The sequence below is a fragment of the Triplophysa rosa genome, linkage group LG7 (genome assembly GCF_024868665.1).
Source record: "Triplophysa rosa linkage group LG7, Trosa_1v2, whole genome shotgun sequence".
Taxonomy (NCBI): domain Eukaryota; kingdom Metazoa; phylum Chordata; class Actinopteri; order Cypriniformes; family Nemacheilidae; genus Triplophysa; species Triplophysa rosa.
In genome coordinates this window covers 8,222,080-8,247,566 of record NC_079896.1, presented here as the reverse complement: position 1 = coordinate 8,247,566, position 25,487 = coordinate 8,222,080, and the positions used below count along the sequence as shown (strand labels likewise).

Genomic DNA, 25,487 nt, shown 5'->3' with positions numbered 1-25,487 from the left:
CAGAAAAATAACAAAAGGCCAAGGCACTGGAGCAAAGTGGCAGAAGCTAAGCTAAACTAAGACAAGGTTACTTGGACAAAAACTAGAACAGTACTAGAACGCGCTAGACTGAGTCAGTCACAGCTGGCAAAAACACGCAACGGTCTGACAAAGGACTGAAGAACAGAAGGAAATCAAAACCCAAACTAGAAACAGGAGGTGAGAGAAAGAAGACAAAGAGCAAACCAGGTGAGAGTCATCAGGGAAACGAGGCAGAAGAGAAAAGAGATAAGACACTGATTTGTACCGGTGAGAAGACCTAAACGATAACGAGGAGACAACAGGGTAACGAGGGGGCGGAATTACACCAAACTTAAAGGGAAAAGCACATGGCAGGCTGTAACCCATACCATGTGCTCAACAAGAGACAAAACATTGACATGAGTGAAAACAAAGACACACTAGACAGGAACCCTGACACTGGCCTCACAACTTTCCCTCCAGCCATACAGTTTTAAATGTTCTTTCTTATTTATTATATATTCAGTACCATCTAACTAACGCATTACATAACAGCTGATGTGAACGTCTGTCTCATCATTTATTTACCGCCCCTACAGGAATGACAGATTCAGGCAGACCACTGGGCAATAAAATGGGATGAAGGTTTGACAAAAGCTGCTCACGTATTTTCGGGAGAAGAAGAGACCGCTATCACTTTTTCCACTTGGCTTCGTCTGCTTCTTCTGACTCAGTCTTTTCCTCCCAAAGTATCTCCCGCTGATTGTTTTCTACGCCGGCTTTGAGTTTTGTCCTCTTAGATAAAGTGTCTGTGTGAGACGTGATACGCTCAGCCTAATCAGCTCTAACAGGTAAAGGACAAAACCGTGTGTTGTATTTCATGTCTTCTCTTTTTGGTGTTTAGGGTTTCAGTGTTGTAAAATCCCACAGAGATGAAAAGCTCAGGGGTAACGGTATAAGTGATGTCCTGCTCAGAGCGACGTAAAAAAAAAACCTGTCAAGAAGCTCACCTTGAGAGAGATGAATGGTTGATTTTATGTGAAAGGCCCACCGATGTTGCATATTGTCTCTCAACAGACATCATGAACTGGATTTCAAAATAATAATGATGGATGCTGAAAGGCATGCAACTGCTTGATAATTTGCGCTGCAAAAATAATACGTTTAGGATTGGTTACATCTTAAAAGTGAATCTAATTTGTAGGTGGAACAGCAGTTAATTGTTTACATTTATTTATTCAGCAGATTTTTTAAAGGTTTAATATTCAGTGTTCACCCAAAGATGCAAATTCATAATTTACACAACCCTCATGTCATTGCAAACCTATATGACTTTCTTTTTTCTGCAGAACACAAAAGAAGATATTTTGAAGAACGTTGGTAACAACATTTTTTGTGTCATTGTCCCCCATTGACTTCCACTGTATGGGCACAAAAGCACTGTGACATTTTTTTTATATCTTTTGTGTTCCACGGGAAGGAGAGCTTTTGAACAACATGAGGGTGGGTAAAAGATGACACGTTATTTTTGGATGAACTATTGCTGTAATACTCGCCATTCATTTGCTACTAAAGAGTGTGTTTGTTAATCTCATTAGATTCAGACTGTCCACTGTTGCTTCACAGATATTTTTGTACTGAATTCAAAGGTTGACTCAACACCGTAATTAAAATCAACTGCTTATATCCTAAATGGCAAAACTTACATAAACCCCATTTTTCTATCAATTTCCTGTTCTTTTTTACATTACATGTACATTGCACCAACAATAATTTTTTAGATTATGCTTTGGAAATACAGCTTTTAAGCATTGTTCCAGAAAGAACTTTACCATAACAAAAACCTTCTACATATTACTACATATTTTTATCATTACATTACATGCACTACATATTATCATTTTGTGTCTTTGACCAGCATGCCTGACGCTCTACTTCAATAAAATGCAGAGCAATCTCATAACACCAACAGCTAAATTTGAAAGATAAATTGCAGTTAACAAAAAAGTCATAATCTTGAAACCAACCCCATTCATCTAATACATTTTGTGTCGATTTTGGCACCATGCTTTTGTGTCATTTTAGATTTTATGCACTGTAAGTTCATTTGTGAGTAGGTACTCTAAGAGAAATGCTTCGGAGCGTGCTATAGACACAGTGGATGAGCAAGGGTTTGACAACCAGAGCAATTAAGTAGAGTCTACAAGTGAACAAACACTTTAGTGCTTCACTAGAGATTTGAACCAAGCGTACTTTCATTTCGCAGAAGTCTAAACCTCTGAGGGACCTTCGAGCAGATGCTGAAATTGTTGACGATCTGCCACGTTGTTCTTTGTACAGAAAGCACTGATCTTTAAAGCATAGTTTGATTTTACAGTAGGGTGCTTTTATAATTTGATTGGATTTGTATCACGTTACAGTTTAACCTTGTTTGTAACACCATTTATGTAACCTCAATTCACTTGCAACGGATTCATTATTATTAACATGCAGAGGATTTAGACTGTCAAAATCCAGCCATTTTTTTCTTTCTCTGGCAATTCTACGGAGAAAGGCCCCGAAAGGTCATACTGAGACCATTTCACATAAATCAATAGCTGTCAGAATCGTAGGGTCTCTGAATGTCCCTTATGCCTCCGTCTTCTGTGGTCTGGGCCTGCATATTTCACACTCACAGCGGTGTCACACAAGCACGTCTCGATCACTTTTTCTCAAAGGCGAGAGATGAACCGCTTTTCAGCATGAGCCACATGCACTTTCACTGTCAAGCTAGAGCTGTTAAAGGCAGCATGAGAAGGCAACAGACACCATCAGAGAGGCAGGAAAAAGCTCTAAGAGGAGTGTATCTGCACATCTCGCAAAACTCGGAGGCAACGTTCACAAGATTATACATAACACAACAGACCGATGAGTCTCCAGCAGTTTTCTTTTTTGGAGGTTCGCCTCAGTGAGACAACGTTGCAGTACTGTAGCATTTCTATATTTTTCAAAAAATGTTTGGAAGCTTACATTACAGAGACTATTTGAAGGGCGGTGACTACAACTAACCTAAACATAAGAATTTTATATTACATTATGTTTGTAAGACATTTAGATATTATTGAGTTAAAATTAGTCATTTCAAACCTGCCTATGGTTATTGCAAAGTGTTGTCTATCCCAGTGTATAAATGCATCCAACTGATTTATAAAAAATAAATGAAATCAATGTTAATAAATGTTATTGCTCAGAGGTTGCTCTTTCAAAGCTCAAGAGATCTGATGGAGTTCTTAGTTTTGTTTCATTTAGATATAAATCTTGTCTCAAATTGCATGGGAGAAATAAAAAACAACAAATAATTAAACTGTTATTTATACTCATTTATATGAATTAAATAGTTAGTTGTAATATGAATGTAGCTTGTATAGAAATAATCTGGATTTGAATCTGAATTTATGAGAAATGTTTGAGTTCATGTTCATATCAGTAATATTGATTTGACTGTAGACTTGTGAAGATTGTTAAGAGATTGTTTTTTTGTTGAGATTTCTGTCACTATTCCTCAAGAGAAATATCCGAGACACAGATGAGACCTAAGCAAGTTTCCATTTGTTCCACATTTAAACTCATTGATGACATTATTTGCATTATAAAACGGAGCTAACGAAAAACTTTGCCTTCCAACTAAAATAGGTCTAGCATCTGCACCAAGCACAGTGGAGATGCTTCATAAAGTACTGATTATTGAATGCACAATATGCCTCAGCTAATTCAAGTAAATAAAGAAAAAAGAAAACAGAGATGTGTTTTATCTTGGCCAGACAGTGCGGTGCATTCGGGCAATTGCCGTATAGCGAGCTAGAGATATTACACACACAGATAGCTGCACTCTGGCTACTCGTGATGACTGTGTTTGATACTGAATGCAATGCACTGCAATTTAATCTCTCTAAAGGGCAGGAATCACCCAAGCAACTGGAGTTATTTATAGTAATTATAACACGTGTTGTTACATTTAAGGTGCATTTGAGCTCAGCTTTTGGTTCAAATCGATTGAATAATCCACGATGACCAAAGCACGAAGAACTATCATTTTGATATTTCATCCAAAATTCTTTCACTGTATATTTTTTTACGAAAGAGACAGACCAGCCTGTGTTTATTTTGTGAATGAACTACAGTAGCATGATCAACTGAGCTATCAAAACATTCATTCTATGTTTCCGCTAAGTGTTTTCTGAACAACATTACCAAATCCTATTGTGTTGCTATATGAAACGGAACTCGCACCCTCCCCTCGGTGAGAAATCTAGTCTATGAAAATGATCGGGGGAAATATTGATTTCCAATGCCCCCTAGTGTGGTAAGAGACTGATGTTTGATATAGCAAAGCTACTCATAAAGAATCTGTGGGATAAAACTTGAAAATGGGAGTTTATTTATAATTAAAAGCCAACAAAAAAAGCATCCATACAGTATATAGAAGTTACAGCTGTGATGACCTTGCATGCTTAGAAAAATGCAGTGCTTAAGTGCTTCTCTGTATTGTATATGCATGCAATACGTGCTAAAGAGGCAAATTGAAACGCTAATGCAGAAATATGGATCTGTTAAATTAATTTACACAAATGGCAAAACGGCGAACAAATAATCAGAGATGGCTTCAAGGGGGAATGAGCCGTCGCTGTCAAGATACGTGTGTCTGTTTGGACGGAGGAGCCGTAAAGAGCCAGAGAAGGACAGATAAAACATCTACTTTGCACAGAAAGAACATTTCCTCTTAAATTACCTTTCTACCTGACAGGAAAATGTGATATCTTTCTCTCTCTAACTCCCCAAAGCCTGTAATAAAAGCCTCTAACATGATGAGTACAGTTATGAATAGGATCATATGAGACTCTTATCATGTATCATATTACATTTGTACTGAAAACATATCGGTTTTTCGTCTCCTGGAACATTATTATTAACACAACAGAGAACATTTACTCCGGTGCAACGTTAAAGCAACAGTGTGTTTATGCATGAAAATGTATTCAATCTAAAAAATATATATGTGATACGTTTCGATTAGTTTAAGCCAATCACTAAGTAATATAAAGGTAACTGAAGACACATCTGTAGCAAGCCATGGGTATCAAAAAGCTACTCTAGTTTCTTTAGAAGCTGTAACAAAAGTCATAAAATATTAATCTGGTGAAATACTTGGAAGTTGTAGGACTTAGTGAGTAAAACGCTGCCTGCTTTTGTTTAGCAGTTACATAATTAAGTGATCTTCAGGAAACAGTTACAGTCTGTAAATTACGCAAAAATAGGGGTTTGAAACACCCTAATGTACAGTACAGTAGCCTACAGGGCAGGATTAAACTCGCTTTGCACTTAGAGATTTATGGGGTTTAACTTGTGCTTTTTCAGAAGTAATGTAAAGATGTATTCCACTAGTGATACAACCAAGTATGCAATAGGGCAAAAAAAAACAGCAATACAAAGAAAGAGACATGTGCTAAGGTTTTATGACAGGAGTAGGTTTTTCTTAATGGACCATACAAGTTAACAGGTTCATGACATAAGCATAAATATTTTAACCTTATACCATTCCAAGACCATATTTGCCATCTATACATGTTATCTTGGAGAAAGGAAATGAAAATGCATAACTACTTTCAACATAAACAAGCAGGATTCTCATCAAGCCGAACAAAAAGTAACCTTTGACACATGATTTTGTGTACCTAATATTTCACCGAACATGCTTGGACGATAAATACATGCATGTCCTGTGATTTCAGTGCAGGTTACAATAACCCAAACAATTAGGGGAAACTAATACACGTCTAATTTACAGTAAAAAGTATCTTACCTGCAAATGCCCCTGGTACATATTTAGCGGAGAAAACGATTGAAGGTCCCAGACTGTGGATCTCAGTTATATGAAATCTGACGACAGTTCGAATGTTCAAGTATTTTGAAACACCTGGACGGAACCGGTCTTGCGATCGAGTCCATCTAGGTAAGTCGATACACTGAGCTGTCTTTGGATCAAGTGCACTTCATGGATGTACTTTATAATAGGCAAGGAACCGTCAGCTCAGCTGCTTCAGACGCGCCGGCGTGTCTCCTCAGCAACTTGCACAGCGCGCAACGGATGCGCTGAACGCACGAAAATCATTCTCGCGTCATGACAGCGGATCTGTGGGTTTTATCGTAGTTGGTCTGATTCTTCGGCAATTCCTGCCTGCTTTATAGACTCTCTCCTTACCGACTTGCCGTTCACTCCTCCTCTACCCAGCCCAACAGATTTAGGCGGAGCCGGTTCCGTCATTCACAGATGCTCAGTCCAGGTGTGTTTCTTGTATTAATGCGCTTCTTCGTGGCAAATTTCACAGTTCTTCACTTCAGAACTCCGCAAAACAAGCAAGGAGGCGCTTCTTACAGATTTGTTACGTAATTGCTTACTGTCTCCTGTGGGTGTTAGATGAAGAAAGCATGACGAGACATCGTTACAAGTTAACCAGAGATTTGTGAAACGCAGTGCATTTTTAGTTGATAATGAAGGGAAATAGGCTACTTGTTTTCACGAGGTTTATATGCGATGAGGTGAATGTGGTTTCTCATTCTGCCTTAAGATTTAAGAATGTGAAACATTTCGTTTTTTACATTATAAAATGACACATTGTATTCTGTACTAGTACTGTACAATCCACCTGGGGATACGCTCCAAGATTTACATTGCTTTGTCTTTTTGCATGGGTTTCGAACACACGACCTTTGCACTGCTTATGCAATGCGTTGCCAATTGAGCTACAGGGACACATTTAAAGTTTTTGATTTAAAAAAAGTAAATTCTGATTATTTGCTTGTTAGAATGGCACGCTTCAGTCAGCTGTTAATGAAATACAACTCTGAAGAATGAAAAAAGTGTTGATATCTTATGTAGGCAGCTGTTAGGCTATGTAAACTAAACTAGTAGTTTTTAAAGAATACAAGATATTATTTATAAAATCATATAGCCACTCCACAAGAGGTCATACTCACTCATTGCATGCTTTTAATGTCTTGTTTTTCTTTTAGACAGAAAACAGATGTATATTGATGCTCTAACACCCAAACCTTTTCATTCAGGATTCACTTAGACAGGTAATCTCACAACCCACCAAAACCTTTTTAAAGGGAATTATGGAGAAAAAATTCATTTGTTTTCATTCAGTTGATTTTTTATTTTCTTTGTCATTGTATAAATAAAATGAAAATACACGATTGCAATACCTATACCACACTTAAGATTTCGTTTTTTGGGGGGGGGTAATTTGTGTGACCCTGCAGTTTGTCCCGACCCACAGTTTGAAAACTCCTGCTCTAATGGAACTTTTGAAACTCTTTAAAAATAATATGTCATTATCAATGAGAAATATGCCCTCTATTCAGTCATAAAGAATGGTGATTAGATAAATCAAATATTTATAAGAGAGGATAAGAATAGCTGTCTTCATTTATTTAAATGATCTGTCAGTGCCAGGATTTTGTATAATACTCTTGAGTATGATAAATATGGCTATTAAAATTGTGAGATTTTGCTCTATTTTTGGCCTCTGGTAGGTCAGTACCTCAAATAATTACATTTAAAAAAGATTTCTACGTATCTACAATATTTGTTAAGAATTAACAATAATTTTAAGTCTTTGTGGAGGTTTCATGGGTTGGGTTAGTATTCAATCCTTGAATATAGCCTGACAGCTGTCTAAAAGGTATTTATTGTTTTCTGTCAACATGAGAGCATCATCCTCTAGGCCATGCTTTTGTGAGCCGGAAACTGTGTTTACTGTCTGTGTTTGTGCAAGCTGCTGTTTGGTTATGAGGACATATGATGTCAGTTTTAGGAATATGGTGAATGGCTGAGAAGGTTAGCTTCAAGTAAACGGCTTCCGGGCTTTGACAGGAATACTGATGTCACTTAATGACACTCCAGGCTTGCATGGATGAATGGAAAAGGGACTCCTGTGTGACATCATTGGTGACATCAGCTGGGTGTGCTGAGGAAGACAAATCATAAACGTTTTCTGGACTGTGATTGAAATCAGCTAAGCAAATTTGGGGGGCTATCAGGTGCTGCAAGATCAAAGTTCACCAATGGAGATAATTATGCTTCGATCTGATGGTGACTGAGGTCATGTTGGGCATAATGTGTTTTATGTCATTTGTCTTTGTCTGGGCAACCACTTATACTTCCAGTTATAGTGTCAACTAGTTAATGTTCCATTTGAGATGATCCTACCTTTCTAAAGTCATGGTAGAGATGGTAGACGAGTACATAGTGCATAAGTGCATAGTATAGTACATTATTTGGGACACAACTTGATACTCTACTAAGCAGAAATGAAATAACATCAATTCATTTTTTTCAGTAGTCTTCAACAGGGCCTCCATGACCCCAGGGGGTCAGCAAAGGTACTGCAGGAAGTGTGCAAATTATTGTATGAATAATTATTATCTAGTTGAACACGTTTTTGAACATATAATGTTCTAAAGTTAACTTCAGCTAAAGCTATAGTTATGAAACTGTAGAATATGTGAATAACTCAATTTTGACAAAAATGACAAATGACAAAACCTTTTAATTGCAAGGTGACGATTTTTGACAAATGTATGTAAGATATGCATTAGCAACCGTATCTGTATGAATTAAATATTTACAAAATTGGCAAAAGCACTTTACAGTAAATTTAAGAAACATTATGTGTTCCCTGAAAATCAAACCCATGATCTTGGTATTGCTTTCGTCACGCTTTAGTTGAGCTACACGGCCCCATAAACATCTGTAGCATGTTAACTCGGACTGATCTTTGCCCTCTTTCCAGTCTATGTAATATAAAATTGATTAATGATCCCGGAAAAAACAAACAGAGAAAGCATCAAACCAAAACAAGTCGAAATTTACGTAACGAAGCAAAAAGAGGACGAGAGAGGCTCGGACTATCTATCACAGTAATGAATACTGTCTGCCCACCAGACCAGAGTTTTAAAGCTAATTTCATTCGCCATTGATGCTTTAAATAAATAGTTATGACAAGTGCAAAAGCAGGATTGCTTTAAGAGCTTGTTTCTGCTATGTACATTGAGGGATTCCCCAAGAACCAGAACAACAGTAAACATTAAGACACTGGAGACAATAATGAGTCTTTCTGAAAGTGAAACACTTCTTGAATCTCAAAGTATGGGTGGATATGTTAAGTAGAGACAGGGGAACTCCATTTAAATCTATCCCAGAGAGAACGACACAATGGGCTTCTTCCGATGTCAATCAGAATTGGCCCCGTGACCTCCCCACCAGCATACAGACAGAACCATAATTAGCTGTCTACACCCGATAATACCTCACACCTCTGCGCATTCATACGCTGTGTACACTTAAGTATGGTGAATGCAGAACACCCTAAGATTGGCTTAAACCGTCCATGTTTAATAAAAGCAATGTTAACAATGTCACTGTTTTTAAATTACATTTTTATCATCTCTCTGCTCCATTTAATGCGTTTGAAGTATTTTCATTTCGAATGTTCTCAAGGGGTAAATGACACCCTCCCCTCATCTCAAATGTACTGTGTTAAGACCGAATGAAAGTTGAACTGAGAAGGAACAGTGGAACTTGAGGGATTTAGGGCCCGTGATCTCATTTCCTAGTGTATTTTTAAAGATGATCCATCCTGGGCACATAAATCTCTCTCGCACGTCGGACAGTACCGTTAGACACCTTGTGAAAGCTGTGAGATGAGTTGACACGAGGAGTGCTGCGCTGCTAATGAACTTTGAAATGGAAGTGAGAGGCAAGAGCTATCAATTATAATAACAGCCTCCACCTTCTCCAGACAGAGCAGCATCCGTCCCCATTATGCTCCAACACTCCCGTCATGTTTAGCCTCATTAAGCAACTCTCCGCAGTAAAAACGCCGGCCAAAGGCCTCATCACACCATTGCGCTGAGCTATGCCTGAAGTCAGTAGATTCGCATATTGGAAAAGTTCAATAGTTTTGTACTTTTTGTGCTTTAATAGGCTAAATGAATACTCAAAACTTCTTTATTATTTACTCACCCTCATCACAGAATTCAATACCCGAATGACTTTTTCTGCAAGATCATGTAACCAATTTTTGTTTAGGTGAATGCAATAAAAGTGCAGTACATTGTGCAATAATTAATAACTTAACAGTGTCAGCAAAAACATAAACTCAAATCATTTTCCATGGTTCCTTGGTTTTAGTGAAAATAACCCAAGATTTTTGCAACTTCACAATAAAATTGTGTCTTCTATAAGGTGGGCGGAACAATGTGATATTATGAGTAAATATGTGCCATACTACAAAATGTTTGTGTAAAACGATTCGTTTTTAATTATTTAAAGAATTTTTCATTAAGCTTGACGCAATGCATTCTGGGATTGCTTCCCCCTGAAGGATACATGCGATGCTCTCTTAGAATTTGACCAAAAGGAGGTTACTTAGAAGGCAGCATCATTCTTTTACGCGAAGAAAATATATTTTCTTATATATTAGGTGTCAATATCGCCGCGGATGTCCAAATTCACAGCTTTTCAAGAAAATGGAAAAAACACTGTACTTTTTAAAATGATGTGATTAAATATTATAATATAATTAATATATTGTGTTGACAAGCACGTTTTAATAATTTCTATTGTTTATATATTTGTAAACAACAAACATAAAGGGTAACTGTAATAGTTTATGGCAAAAAAAACATTTAATAACCAAAAAAGGAGAAGGATAACAGCGATATATTAATTCATTTAATATATACAGTATATTTGAAAATACATAGAATTATACATTGCTGCTATATTACAATCTTACAATAGATTGAATTATTCAAAGAATTGCAGCTTTTCATTGTAAATAAGCACTTGTTCTAATATATGGTAATGTATTTGATACTGTAGCATAGTATTTCCAGTGTATTCCCTTATAAGGGAATAACTGCTTCCCACAATGAAGCGAGCTTTACATGGAAAACACACCCATGATGCCTTAAAATACTCCCTCTAGGATGCTTGGTAGATTTTGAATTAGGCAAAAAGGGTTGCTCCAAGTCTAGTAAAACCCTGTCAACCCTGTCAGTCTGATAGCCGAAGGCTTCCCAGCTGTCCCGAAAGACCCACAAGCCTGTACTTGTTGCTCTGATAGAGGCAAAATTGGATAGGCAATTAGTCACGATTATTCCACAGCAACCAGCAATTAATTACGAGGTGACACATTTCTAGGCCGGTACCACAAGGAAAGAAAATTTTCAAGACCAGAGCAAGCAATTTGTGCAACCATGAATGAAGTACCCACAAGCTGTGAAACAGAGATATCTCAAAAAAGGTCCAGAGGAACGCAATGTACTTAACCTAATCTAGATGATGAATTATCATGTCGAGACGACATTTTTTACCGCTACCACTATGCAACAAAAACCCAGGTGAAAGGAATATGAAAGTAAGATATTACGGTAGATATGTTACAAATGGCACTAAATATGCAAGATGGTGTATGAGTCTATAAAATTACAAATAGAGGCTGTCGGTGTGTTGCCAACTGTGGTATTCATTTCCGTGAATTTTCTGTTGACTGTTACAGTGTTGTGACTACAAAGCAATGGCTAGACCTCAGGGAACAACGTTTTTTTGCTTAGCTGATGGTTCAGCGATTTTATTACCGGTGTGTTTGAAAGTTCCGTCAAAAGTTGCTTCCCGTAAATCGTTTGTGTGCTTTGTCCCTGATGAGATATTTGCTTCCGAACATGAGGTTATGTCAACATAAGCAGAGCTGTTTTTAGTCAAGGCAGACGAACAGGCCCATGGGAACCCTTCGGAACGTGGTGACAAAAAATAGCCGTTCTCTGGGGCCACACTTGACTGAAGTGACAGGACGCGATCTCCTGATTTTCAAAACACAGGATCAGCTGCTTTCTCCAGCCAAATCTTTATCTCTACCATCTGCCAGAGAGATTCAGCTAATCCAAAATAAATTGCTGATTAATAACATTCAATTCCCTCAAAGTAGAGGCATTTCTTGAAGTATTTTGTTGTGTGTTTAGTAAAGCTTGGTTTTTCCCACTGCTTATACAAATACAGCTGAACAACAGAAACAGATAGTGTGTCTGAACTCACAATGGCTGCATTTGAGAATGAATACAGTAAATGGTTTGATATGTGAAATGCTTTCTTAATCTTAAAGTAAACAACAACTTTCTTAATTACATTAATAACATCTGTTTGGTTATAGAACTTTCTAGTGTGGGGGTGCAAATAATGTGATCTCCCCTGTCAGGTGCTTTAAGTCAAACCGTATAAAACAAACACACACAAAACTGTTTTTGGACCGTTGTGTTGTCGATGTAAATAAAGTCAAGAACAAGTGTTAATCCATCATTTTTCATTAGACTGCTTGGGTACAAGCCCTTCAGATTAAAATGTGTTACACAACCACACTGTAGACTCAAAGTGATAGTTCACCCAGTGGTGTAGTCTAGGTTTTTGTAGTGAGTATATTCTGATTCCTCCCAAACCTACTCACCCGTCCCAGATCGACAACCCCTGAGCACCACACGAATATATAGAGTATGCTTCTATATGTAATCAAGAGCATTCTGAAGGATTTATTGCAAGCAAGATATCAATAACCAATAACAGCTGGGGGGAATTGCTGGTTTTGTTAATCACTGTCTAACTCAGAAAGAGCTTTATTTCCAAGTGTGTTTGCACATACAAGGAATTTGTTTTGGTGACAAGAGCATCCAGTACACAGAAACAGCAACAACAGTACACAGAGACCATAACACAATAGAATACAGTACACAGATGATTTAAATAAGGGCCTATGTGTATAAAAATTAAGAAATACAATACAGCCTAAGAGTTACATTTAGCCTTAGATGGTATATGTATACAATCCCTAAAGCACAGGTTTTATCAGATGGCAATTTTCAATACACATTTGTGATCCATGTGAAAACCCAGCTATAAAGTCATTTATTTATGATATACTATTTCTACATAAACCCACCCTGCTAAAAAATAGTATTACATAAATTCAAGTGGTTTCCATTAAAATACCATTATGAACCACAAATTAACAAAAAAAAATTGAAAATTAAAAAAAATGTCCTGGGTATACGGAAATCCTTGATCTTTTCTAGTGGGTATACAGCGTATACAAGGCCGGACTTAGGAGGATGGGGGCCCCTGGGCTTGAGTTGTTTTCGGGACCCCCGTACTATTCAAAATCGTGTGTTTGTTAGCATTAGTAAATGTTTTTTTATCTCCAATGAATAACAATGACACTTGTTTACACGTTTATAATACTTGTTTTGAAAGTGGGAGCCACAAGTGGTGCGTTTATAGCGTGTAGGAAGTTTCAAACGTAATTAAATGTAAAATCCAATCAACGTTAATAATCAACATAGCAATATCAAGGGGACTAATATAGATTTAGGACATAATCATACAGCCCTACCATAATGTATTTTAAAATTACAATTAAACTTATTAATTCAGAATAAGAAAACTACTAAAAAGCAACAAATGTGTGTGTTTTCCCTGTATTTCTGGAGGATCTTGAGAGATTATACGTCTCGGATCTAAAGTTTGGGAACCCCTGCATTACATGGAACCAACAATGAGCAATACAGTTGTCCGCATTTATTCATCTTGTTTATTGTTAGTTAATGCCAAATACAATTGTTCATGTTAGTTCTTGGTGCATGTTCAATGTTTTTAAAAGTATTAGTTAATACTGAAAATAAAGATTAACAAATGCAGACATGTAATCTAATGCTTAACTAATGTTAACAAATGCAACGTGAAAATAAGTGAATGGTCTAATCGAAGTAAAGATAAAGGCTGGATGAAAGTTTAATTTGAAAGTTTGTTCATAAATGTTCTTAATACATCTCCTGATTCTCACTTTTTTCTCTGAGCCTTGTTATTTTACCTGTGTCTCCTGTAGACTTTCATTTTTGCAATCTCAGCAATGTTTCAAACCCACCTGGGACACCAAAGTCTGCAATGAGATTTTAATATGAATTTAAACATTTCCTCAGATTCTTCCGGGACCAAATTATCTGCTACTTGCAGCCCTTTAATTTAAAACTCTAACTCGATGTGGTATAACCTTGCAAAAATGTTGCTTTTGAAGAGACAGAGTTCATACTGAGATCTTGAGCAATGAGAGGATGACCTCTAAGCAGTAAATATTTTCCTCTGGGTGGTTTTGTGACAATGTCTTGTTCTTCGTTTTAAAAGCTTTGGCCTTCCCAAGAGTATTTGATCTTTTTTTGTGAGGCAGTGTGAAGGAATGTAAAATCCTTGATGAGAAGTCTAAATCTGCAGATCAGACCCTGAGCACTGACCGACTTGAGCTACATTATTCTCTCCTGCAAGATGAAAAGCTTTTGTTAGCTTTATTACCCACCCAGTCATTTTACTATTTTTGCCAAATCCAGCAGATGACAGCCAGTATGGTTTAATAAATGAATTGAAATAAATTAGGCCACATTGAAGGGATAGTCCACCCAAAAATGAAAATTATGTTGTGAATTACTCGCCCCAGACATCTTAGTTGCTAACATTCTTGCAAATATCTTTCTTTGTGTTCAACAGATCAAATACATTTTTACAGGTTTGTTACAATTTGAGGTTGAAAAATTCATTACAGACTTTTCATTCTTGGGTGAACTATCCCTTTAACCATTACAGTTTAAATACTAATGTGATTTTAAATTTGTGCCCTGACTGGAGTGGTCTGTTAATTTTTCCTGTCTCTATGTATTTATCAAAAATCAACGTTAAGTAAATGTACAGTAACTGTTTATTAGAAAGCATTGCATTTGAGCAGAAGAATGAAAACGGGTACTTGCAGTGTAGTCCTATTAACAACAAAATATTTTTTAGTTCAGTGTCAGATCCTGTAGCATCTCTCAGTCATGCTACTGTAGCTCAATACCTTACTATCTCCTTATTCCCTCAAGCAGTTAATGTTATGTTATCTTTAAGAGGTACGGTTCAAATTAAACCACATTGAACTTTTCAGACGTCTAAAAGTTTATTGTCCTTGTTCTGACAAAACAAGCATTCCCTGTGATATTGGCAATTGTAGATGTCCATTATTCTTCCCCCGAGGATGTCATTATTGAAGAAAAATGTCTGTAGACTCTGTTTTGTTTGAAATAATTCAACTGCAACCTCCCTTGGTTGTAGCTTTATATGGCTGTGATGCTTCAAACTGAAAAATCTTCACATACTCTATATATGCAGTGAGATGTATGTGAAGTTATAGATTTTTAGTTTAAGAAATATTTTACTTTTAGGGCACTTACTACTGTGAATAAATGTGGATGCAATAGCAAACTGCCCTAACTAAAGTATCCGGTTAATTATTAATATCTATAAAGTGCATAACAAATACTTGTATTTTTTTTAATGAGGAATGGTTTGATATTTAGCAGGTATGATAAATGATTTTGGTAACACTTTACAATAAGGTGCTATTAGTTAACATTAGTAAATGCATTAGCGAACATTAGCCAACAATGAACAATTTAGTTTTCCAGCATTTATTAATCCTTGTAAATGTTAGTTCACGTCAATACAGTTATTCATGTTAGTTCATGGTGCTTTAACTAATGTTAACAGTGACAACGTTTGTTTTTAATAATGTATTAGTAAATGCTGAAATTAACATGAATTAATATTAATAAATGCTGTAGAAGTATTGTTCATGGTTAGTTCATGTTAGCTAATGCCTTAACTAATTGTTAAGAAATAGCACCTTATTGTAAAGTGTTACCAGTTAATGCTCTCAGAGTAAAATGTTGAAAATGCTGCATCACTTCTGTATAGTAGCCTATTGATGTGATTTGTTGGCCAATGAATGCAGGAGGCTAGCATAAAATTGTAAATACAAAATCTAAAAATGGCATTATAATACATTTTATTTTATATTGATGATATATATTTTAACAGCATTTAATTATAAATAGTCAAACAAACAGCAGCCTAATTACATAATCCAGTGGAAAAATCACACCGTCTTTTTATGGGATGATAATTACAAATCTTGTCATTTGGAGGTTGCAAATTGGTATTACCGGACTAAAATAAGAGCAGTGCTGTCACACCCTCTCCTCTACTCCGTCTGTTATTTATTTTTTATTTACTTGTTATAATTCATGAAGTTTGTGTCTCTTTACCAGTTTTACATCATTCAACAAAGTTTTATACATTTCTAAAAGTTTCTGCACAGCCAGCTATCAAATTTAACCCACTTAACCTCCATAAATTGAATAAGCAGTGAGTTTGTAAGACGCTGGTTTCTCATTTGTCTCCTTCAGTGACTCAGCATCACAAATATACATGAAATTATTGCATAATCAGTTGATTCTTTTATTGCACATTATATAAATTAAATGTTCAACAAACATGAGTCAATTACTCGAGTCTGTAGCCTTCATTGCTTACTTTCCGGTCTGAACTTTACAATCTGATGGTTTAGAAGTATCTAACATAACCATTAACATGATGATGCATATTAATATGGCGTTCAATCTGATTGTATTTTGATTGTACATTTAAAATCTAAAACTGTAAAGGTTGGGTTGTATATTAGGAATAAACACATTGGATGTTGCCTATTATTTTGTGCATTACTTCTAACTAGCAACAATTCAGATTTTCTCACATCATTTTAATACAATCTGTATTTCTGTTAAAGAAGATGAGAAGGTAACATCATTCATAACATGGCCATAAAGTTATTTCACTTCTCTGACCTCATTAGCTTTAATTGTAGAAGAGCTAAATGGTTTCTATAGGAGATGTCTGCTCCTGAATCAAACCGGTTCCATCAAGCCTAGGTTTAACTGCACATTGATACACAGTTCTGACCTCTAGATGTGCCACCAAGCAGTTACAACAGACAAATGCTCACTTACATAGCACTAAAATGGAAAATTGAAATGACTGTGGCCTGGGTTATTGTTCGTCATGTGCTTTTTAAACTTTAACTAAAAGGCAGGACAAAAAGTCCCCTGTCTGACAGAAAGTGCCTTTCAAGGTCTCTTGATGGAACCATCTTGCAATAATTCACTGTTATTATGGAGATAATTTAATGGAGTACACAGGGAAATCTATAGCTCGAGTTCGAAAGTCCAGCAGTTTTGTTGCTCTCCGCAGAGCCTCCAAAATTCGTTTCCGGAGTGTATTTTCTGGATCAGTGTCTGTTTAAATCGAATCTAGTTGGAGTAATGCAATCATTGTCTTTCTACACTTTCAAACAGGAGTTTTTCGCACGTATTCTTCAACATCACATTTCTCCACAGGCAGAAAGTATCAGACAGTCTCTGCTCGTAGGGCGCATCAGATTTGAGGTGCTTGTCATACGATGCTTCTCCAGATCTAATTGTATGCATTCAGCTCCCTCAGACGGAAAGCATTTATGCATGCGTAAACAGTCTATTTTGAATCTCTAAATGAAATGTTTGAAGTTTTGAAATATTAATTCTTAAGGCAGAAAAACATACTAAAGGAACTCATATACACAGAATCTTTAATCAGTGTCTTATTTGAAGGTGCAGCAGATGTTATGCAAATTCATTGCTCTCTTTTAATTATTTTACATTTGTTTGTGCAATTAGGGATCTTTTAAAAACAGAAAAGATTTACTTTTTAAGCCTGTTTGACTTTCTTTCTTCTGAATGCAGAACACAAAAGAAGATATTTTGAAGATTGTTGATAACCAAACAATGTTGGAGCCCATTGACTTCCATTGTAGACACAAAACCACTGAAACATTTCTCAAAATATCTTCTTTTGTTTTTCACAGAAGAAAGTCATATATGTTTGGAATGACATAAGGGTAAGTTTAATTTTCAGGTGAACATCCCTTAAACATTTGAGAGTTAATAATGAAGAATGTTGTTAAGCGGCACTTATTCACTTAAAGTGAATGGGGTGCCGGTGCCGATTGGTTACCAACATTCTTCAAAATATCTTGTTCTGTGGAAGGAAGAAAGTCATACAGGTTTGAAATGACAAGAGGGTGAGTAAATTATGATAGATTATTTATTTTTGGGTGAACTTCCCCTTTACACACATAAAAGCACTCATGTCTTATACATTTTGAATACATAAATATTTATGTCATTAAATGTTTTTATCCAAATCTTTTTGCAATTGGTTTTGTTCTCGACACTGTAGTACTGTATGTGAACTTTGAGTGTTGTAATTCATCAAAAAGTAATAAGCCATAACTGAAAGAGGAGTTATAAAGCTCACTGAAAATATTCCCCTCTCTAATAAAGACTTACAGTTATATTGGAAGAAACAGTCTCGTGATCATTGTGCATAATAAATTCAATTCAGTCAGGAGGTCAAATTATGTATACAAAACAATAATCACATCAATATGCGCAGCATTTCATTGCCATAAAATGTCATAATAGAACTCGTAAATCTGAACTAATCCTATTGGCAAGTGTGTTGCCAGTTATTTATTTGCCTATGTAATGGGATTGAGTAATTGTTTTCCATCTTTACCAGTCCCCATGAGTTGAAGTCTTCCATTTACATTTATATTGCCACTTATTGTAATACTGCTTGACTGGGTCAACCCTGAGTTTATAATGTGACAGGGTGACTGCTTCACTGCCTTTTTGTGCTTATGTGTTTCTTAGCTCTCAGTTGTTCACGTTGGTTAAACTTATAGCCTATGTAAAAGGGGGAAATGGTTACCTAGGGTTTAGACATCGGCTAGACGTTTTATTTTTTTGATATACTTACAGTCAGTATAGCTTTCTTTGGTTCATCCATGAAAGTTTAGATAAATACATGGATAAATTAGACATTTGGACATATAGACAAAAATGAAATATTTACTTTTTAAAATATACCTTGTCCACAGTGGTGTTTGCAATCTTTTTTAACACTAACATCACACGTTTATGTCGTATCCAAAACTTTTAGACCTTGAGGCAGTGAGGGCAAAAACTAAGGCCATAGAACTAGGCAGACTTTTACAATAGACTGAAGCTAAAACCAGTTTTAAACCCAAACATAGTAGCTCCTCAATGTTCCACAGTGTTACGCAGATAAGAGACCTAATCTCCTTTTTACAGTGTACCTTTCCCTCACACTCCCTAATGACTCATCCCAAAAAAACAGCACGAATGCCATAAAGCATTTTATGCGAAACCCTGCGTGTCAGCAGAAAATGAAAACTAATATAAATACACACATTTGCAAGACCTGGCTGTCAGCACTGTGTGTTGTATCAGTCGTGTAATACGAATGACCTCCTTCAGTCTGCTCGAAATATTTCATTTCAAAGTGGAGCAAGGATGTGCACGGATTGTTGTATCTGACAACGGTACGCTTAAAATATCATGTGATGAGAAGTAAGCAAATAAATGTGGCCTTCAAGTTTTACACTTTGAGATTTATGTTTTAATATTAGTTTGTGTTGTTTCTGTCACTCACCACGAGCGAGAGAACCCAGATGCAGGCAAGCAGTGAAGGGGTTAAACAAAATACTTTTAATACAAATAACAAGACAAAACAAAAACCCACGAGGGGGTAAAATAACAAAGACAAAGGGATAACAACTCAGACTACACAGGCACATGAACTAACTAGAACACTAGACAAACACTTACACAGACTAAACTTAACTGATCAAATGACACGGGCAGGAACACGAAGCAATCAAACACCGAACAGACGTAGTACAGACTTGGTAAAATCCACAAGCACATACACACGCACAAACACTCCAAACACAATGACCGAACACAGGACAAAGAAACATGAGGGTATATATAGGTAAGACAAACAAGGGATAATGACACGGGGCAGGTGTGGGTAATTAAACACTCAGGGGAAGATGACAAGGAAACGAGAGGAATGGGGCCAATGACAAGACACTGGAGAGAACGTATATTATTGTCAAACGGACAATAATATGTTTCTCTCCACACATAACCTAAGGACTCTGCCCCAATCCCACCACACGACTAGAATTTCATAAACAAGACGGTGGGACCGTGACAGTTTCTTCGTGACCACTGTGATTGTGGTGAAACAATAAGGCAAAAGGAGATAACATGCATTTATTAATAAGATGTAGATAGAAATGGCTCATTCTAAGGAAATAAAAACATAACGCTTCATTATGTAAGGTCTTTATACACCTCTGAAGATATAGTTATGTATATTATATTGCATTTCTGTCAATAGATCCTCTAAAGAATTACACACTGGACCTTTATGGTTATTAAAATTATGTCATTAATTTTAAAATAATACCACACAGAAAACAAAAGCAAGAGTGCTATTGTACTAAATAACAAAACCATACAAAATACAAAAAATGTCACAGTGCCGTTATACTAAATATCAGAATGCCGCCCTGCCAGTCAAATGTATATATATCACATATCAATGAATGTATCGCAATCATGCCACCATGTCTTCATTTCTAATTTGATTAGAAAACTCAAAATAACAACATAAAAACATTGAACTTAAAAACTTTAGTTCAAAAGCTGTCTTGGAATTTTAAGTTAAATTAAACTTGCTTTACAAGTCACTTGAATTTAAATTATAAGCAACTTATAAAATGAAGTTGAAATTTGTTAAACTAGATTTTTTTAGTTGTAAGAAATGCAACCAGAATTCAGTCCGTATAATATGACTTAAATCAAGTGACTTGTAAAGCCAGTTTGGCTTACCTTAAAGGGATAGTTCACCCAAAAAATGAAGATTCTGTCATCATGTTCCAAACCTGTATAAATGTCTTTGTTCTGCTGAACACAGAGGAAGATAATTGGAATAATGTCAGTAACCAAACAGATCTCATCCCCAATTTACTGCCATAGTAGGGAAAATAAATATGGGAGTCAATGGGGGATGAGATCTGTTTGTTTACTGACATTCTTCCAAATATCTTCCTTTGTGTTCAGCAGAACAAAGCAAATTATACAGGTTTAGAACAATCTGAGAGTGAGAACATGATGACAGAATTTCCATTTTCATGTTTGGGTGAACTATCCCTTTAAGGCATCTTTTGAACTAAAGTTTTTAAGTTGAATCTTAAAAAACTGAAAACTGGCAAACGTGGGGTTAGCACCCTGGTACTGTATTTCATAATGCATTAAGGCTATCAGCTGCCATTACTCTGCTGGAAAAGGTCTGGTAGGTTACATCATGGCAGAGGTAAAGCAATGAATAGTTCTGGAATAGGCCGGTGTGGTCATGCAGAACAGCAGCACTTTTCAAAGGCTGATGAGGATTTTTAAAAATCGCCTGAAATACAGACAGGGTCGCACTCCCCATTTCCTTTAGCCGAGGTGGACGTCAAAGCAAAAAAATGCCAGGCTGTAATGCGGCTCCTACTTAAGCATACTCTTGACACACATGAAAACTACAGTATGGAGAAGATAAGCCTGTTTAAGCCTGACAACATTACCAAATCTGATTAAAACTTTCGGAACAAATTCTTGCTTATGGCGGCCTTTGAATCCCATCTCAAAGTGATGCCGAATCAGTCTTTATAGTTCACTGTCACTCATTCTGACAGATGGAAAAGCACAGACGGGTTTGCATATAGGTGAATTAATCATCTTTGGATGCCCCCGTCGCCATCAAAGGTGGGAGAATTTATCAACACCATCGCATTCAGAATGCAAATTCATGTACAAGCCTGAAATCATTTGTCTGGGATGTGATGTTTTAGTCTAGTCAAAACAGAGGAACTATAATGATGGTTTGTCTCCGCTGGCTGTGATTTGAACATCATAGTTATCCAAAGATATGATTATAAATACGAAATACATCAAATAATACATCAGTACATCTGGACTCCTTTGAAATCTTCTGGCAGAGCTCAGAGAGAGGTGTTTACAGCAGCCCAGAGCACCGTAAGCTTTGACCAGATGTTGATCTCAAAGTGCAAAATTCATTTGGGATGAGACGTTGACCAAACTGGTCTTATTTAATCTTACATGGGAAGTGATGAGACAGGGCAAGCTTCATTGCATAAACTGTTGTGTAACGCATGTCTCTTTGTGTTGCCTTTTTAGGTTCAAAGAGCTCCTCTCTTATGGTTTCTAACTGCCATTGTGCCTCCTCAAAAATATATTTCACTCTTAAATGCTTATTACATTTGGCAAGCATGCTGAAAAAGTATTTTTCTAGCAGAATGTTTCGTAGAATCCACAATCACATACTTGTTAAAGGAAAGCCCATTTAATATTTAAAGTGATAGTTCACCCAAAAAAAAATGAAAAATGAAAATTCTGTCATCAATTCTGTTTTCATTTACTCACCCGCTTATCATTTCAAACCTGTATGACTTTCTTTCTGTCACCGAACACAAAAGAAGATATTTTGATGAATGTTGTTGAGCGGCACCCAGTGACTTGCATTGGTTTTGTGTCCATATAATAGAAGTGAATGGGTGCCAGCAATGTTACCAATGTTTCATTACCCGCATTCTTCCAAATATCTTTTTGTGTTTTGCAGAAGAATGAAAGTCATTCAGGTTTGAAAGGACAAGAGGGTGAGTAAATGATGACAGAATTTTCATTTTTAGGTAACTATTCCTTTAAGGGCTCTTTCAAAGGCTCACTATTAAATACACAAATTCAAGACAATTCGATCAATAACAAACCAGCTGAGGGTCTGAACAAAGATCTCCCAGCTCACACAAACAAGGGATTTGCACCTGTTGCATTTGTCTCCATGGATACATTTAGTGCACCATCAACAGGCACCGAATGAGAAAACACTAACGCTAGAAATTATTCACATCTGCACCTTATCATTTGCCTCTTCAATGCCATGGAAACAACGCTGTGGAATACCAACTAAATGGCGAAAAATGAGCATGAAACATCAGATTTGTGACGATTCAGTATGGCTTAACCTGTCAGATCACAGCGCTGGTGACATTATTTGGTTATTTAAAACGTGATCCAGACCCAGTGCTCTTGTGTTATTCGATCAGCAGGCTTTTAAGAGGCAGACAGGGAAATCGGAATAAAGAATCGAAAATGTTGTATCATCTGTCTCCAGGCTGGCTTAGAAGCCCAGTGAAGACATATGCATCTTTCCCAGAATTGCAATGTATAAAAACACACAAGGTCACACAACTGCATTGCCATCAGTATTAAAAGATAGCACTCCAGTTCAGTGTTTGGTTGGTGATTAAAGAAAACTATTTGCTTTCCGTCCAGGCTGTTTTGTTCATAAAATGCATTAGAACGGGTTGGCAGGACGTTTGCACAGAGGAAATAAAAATACCATCTTAAGATTGAACAAGGACATAAACGTTAAAGTAAAGCAATTGTACACCGTATGAACTATATTTCATTTACATTACATTTAGTCATTTAGCAGACGCTTTTATCCAAAGCGACTTACAGATGAGGGAAACAATGGAAGCAATTGGAACAACATAAGGACAACAAAAAGCATAAGTGCAAAAAGAAAATTGGTCTCATATAGCCTATCACAGTATACAGAGCTAAGCATTTTTTTTTGTTTTGTTTTGTTTTTAAAGAGTAGGAAAGCGATAGAAGTCAGTGCTGATCAGTCAGGTGTTGACGGAAGAGATGTGTTTTCAGACGGTTTTTAAAGATGGCTACAGAATCTGCTGATCTTGTAGCAGCGGGCAGATCATTCCATAAATGTGGAACCGATCCCGAGAAGGTACGTGAGAGAGATCTTTTACCCTTTTGGGATGGCACCACAAGAAGTCGTTCGTTTGCAGAGCGTAGGGATCTGGCGGGTATATACGTCTGCATTAGCGAGTGAAGGTAAGGGGGTGCCAAATCAGTGGTGGTCTTGTAGGCCAGGAGCAGAGTCTTGAATTTGATTCGGGTGACTATAGGGAGCCATTGTAACTTAATGAAGAGAGGAGTGACGTGCTCTCTTCGGTTCATTGAAGACCACTCTTGCCACCACATTCTGGATCATTTGTAGAGGTTTGGTTGTGCAAGCTGGAAGTCCAGTCAGTAGCGCATTGCAGTAGTCCAGTCTGGACAGAACAAGAGCCTGGACTAGGACTTGCGTAGCATGCTGGGATAAGAAAGGTCTAATTTTCCTGATATTGTAGAAAATGAATCTACAGGACCGGGTGGTGCTGGCAACATGATCAGTGAAGTTAAGCTGATCGTCGATCACCATTCCCAGGTTTCTTGCCATTCTGGAAGATGTAATGGTTGATGAGCCCAGTTGAATGGAGAAGTTGTGATGAATCTTTGTGTCGGCCGGGATTACAAGCAGTTCTGTTTTAGCAAGGTTCAGCTGCAGGTGATGGTCGTTCATCCAGAGCGAGATGTCGGCTAGGCATGCTGAAATGCATGCAGAAACAGTCGGATCGTCAGGCTGAAATGACAGGTGGAGTTGTGTATCATCCATAGCAGTGATAGGAAAAGCCATGTTTCCGAATGACAGAGCATAGGGATGTCATGTATACAGAAAATAGCAACGGACCAAGCACTGATCCCTGAGGCACCCCTGTGTCGATATGTTGGGACTCAGAGACCTCACCTCTCCAGGATACTCTAAATGTCCTACCTGTGAGGTAAGACCTGAACCATTGTAGCACCACTCCAGAGACACCCATAGCCTTAAGGGTCGACAGGAGTATGTGGTGGTTAACAGTGTCAAAGGCAGCAGACAGATCCAGTAGGATCACCATTTCACAATGTTAACATAGCAAACACAACGGTGGAAAAAATAGTTCAGTTCAGTAAAGGCTGCAGTGAAAACAAACAGGGCTTTACTTTGTTTAAATGAATGGGCCATTTATTTTCTATTATGGTGTGTAATTCAGTTTAAATGAAACAGATCATTGGCTTTCTGATACATTCAATGCACCCTTTATCAAATTCCCGGATTAATTTTATGCATCACAAGCAAATTGAAGTAACAATTGTATAGATAGAGATTTTTTCCCCAAACAATGTGTTCTGGAAAAATACAGTAACTGACAAGCACAAAATAGTTATTTTGACCTTTTAAGGATTCATTTATTTAGACAAACTGGCACAAGATGGAACATAACCATTAATAACACATAAATTGCATTAAAAGGCCACCACGACCTGTGACCATTCATTGGAAAACATTATTTTTAATATTTATTTAATATACAGTATATATTTTTTACTTATTCATTTGTTAGCACCTGATCAATACAACATTAGTGTTCTGCATAGCATGTAATTTCCCATTTTTACGTAATCATGAGTTAATTCCTCTGTGCTAATGTTTGTCTATAGAGGAAGACTGATTTAGCAGCATCAACAACCTGATCTCACGGGAATTCATAGCTATTTTACGAGGTGGCTTTTACGTATGAATTCGTATGTTGTGAGTTGAACAAAAACGTACGATTACTTGAAAAAAGCAATACTGAAGCCCCACCGCTAACGTCACTGGCGTGAAAACAAATCATAAT

At 36.8% G+C, this 25,487-nt stretch overlaps 1 protein-coding gene across 4 annotated transcripts in view; it reads right to left on the bottom strand.

Annotated features, from left to right (window-relative positions):
• The window catches only part of pex5la (peroxisomal biogenesis factor 5-like a), an 89,978-nt gene extending 83,644 nt beyond the window's left edge, over nucleotides 1-6,334 (bottom strand). For 3 of the 4 annotated variants that reach the window (XM_057337133.1, XM_057337137.1, XM_057337135.1), the window contains exon 1: nucleotides 5,840-6,334. In XM_057337133.1, the coding sequence (XP_057193116.1) occupies nucleotides 5,840-5,860 (21 nt within the window). In that variant the 5' untranslated portion in view covers nucleotides 5,861-6,334. The remainder of the gene's footprint in view (nucleotides 1-5,839) is intronic. The other variant, XM_057337134.1, reaches the window with a different exon arrangement.
• Between the last annotated feature and the right edge of the window lie 19,153 nt (nucleotides 6,335-25,487).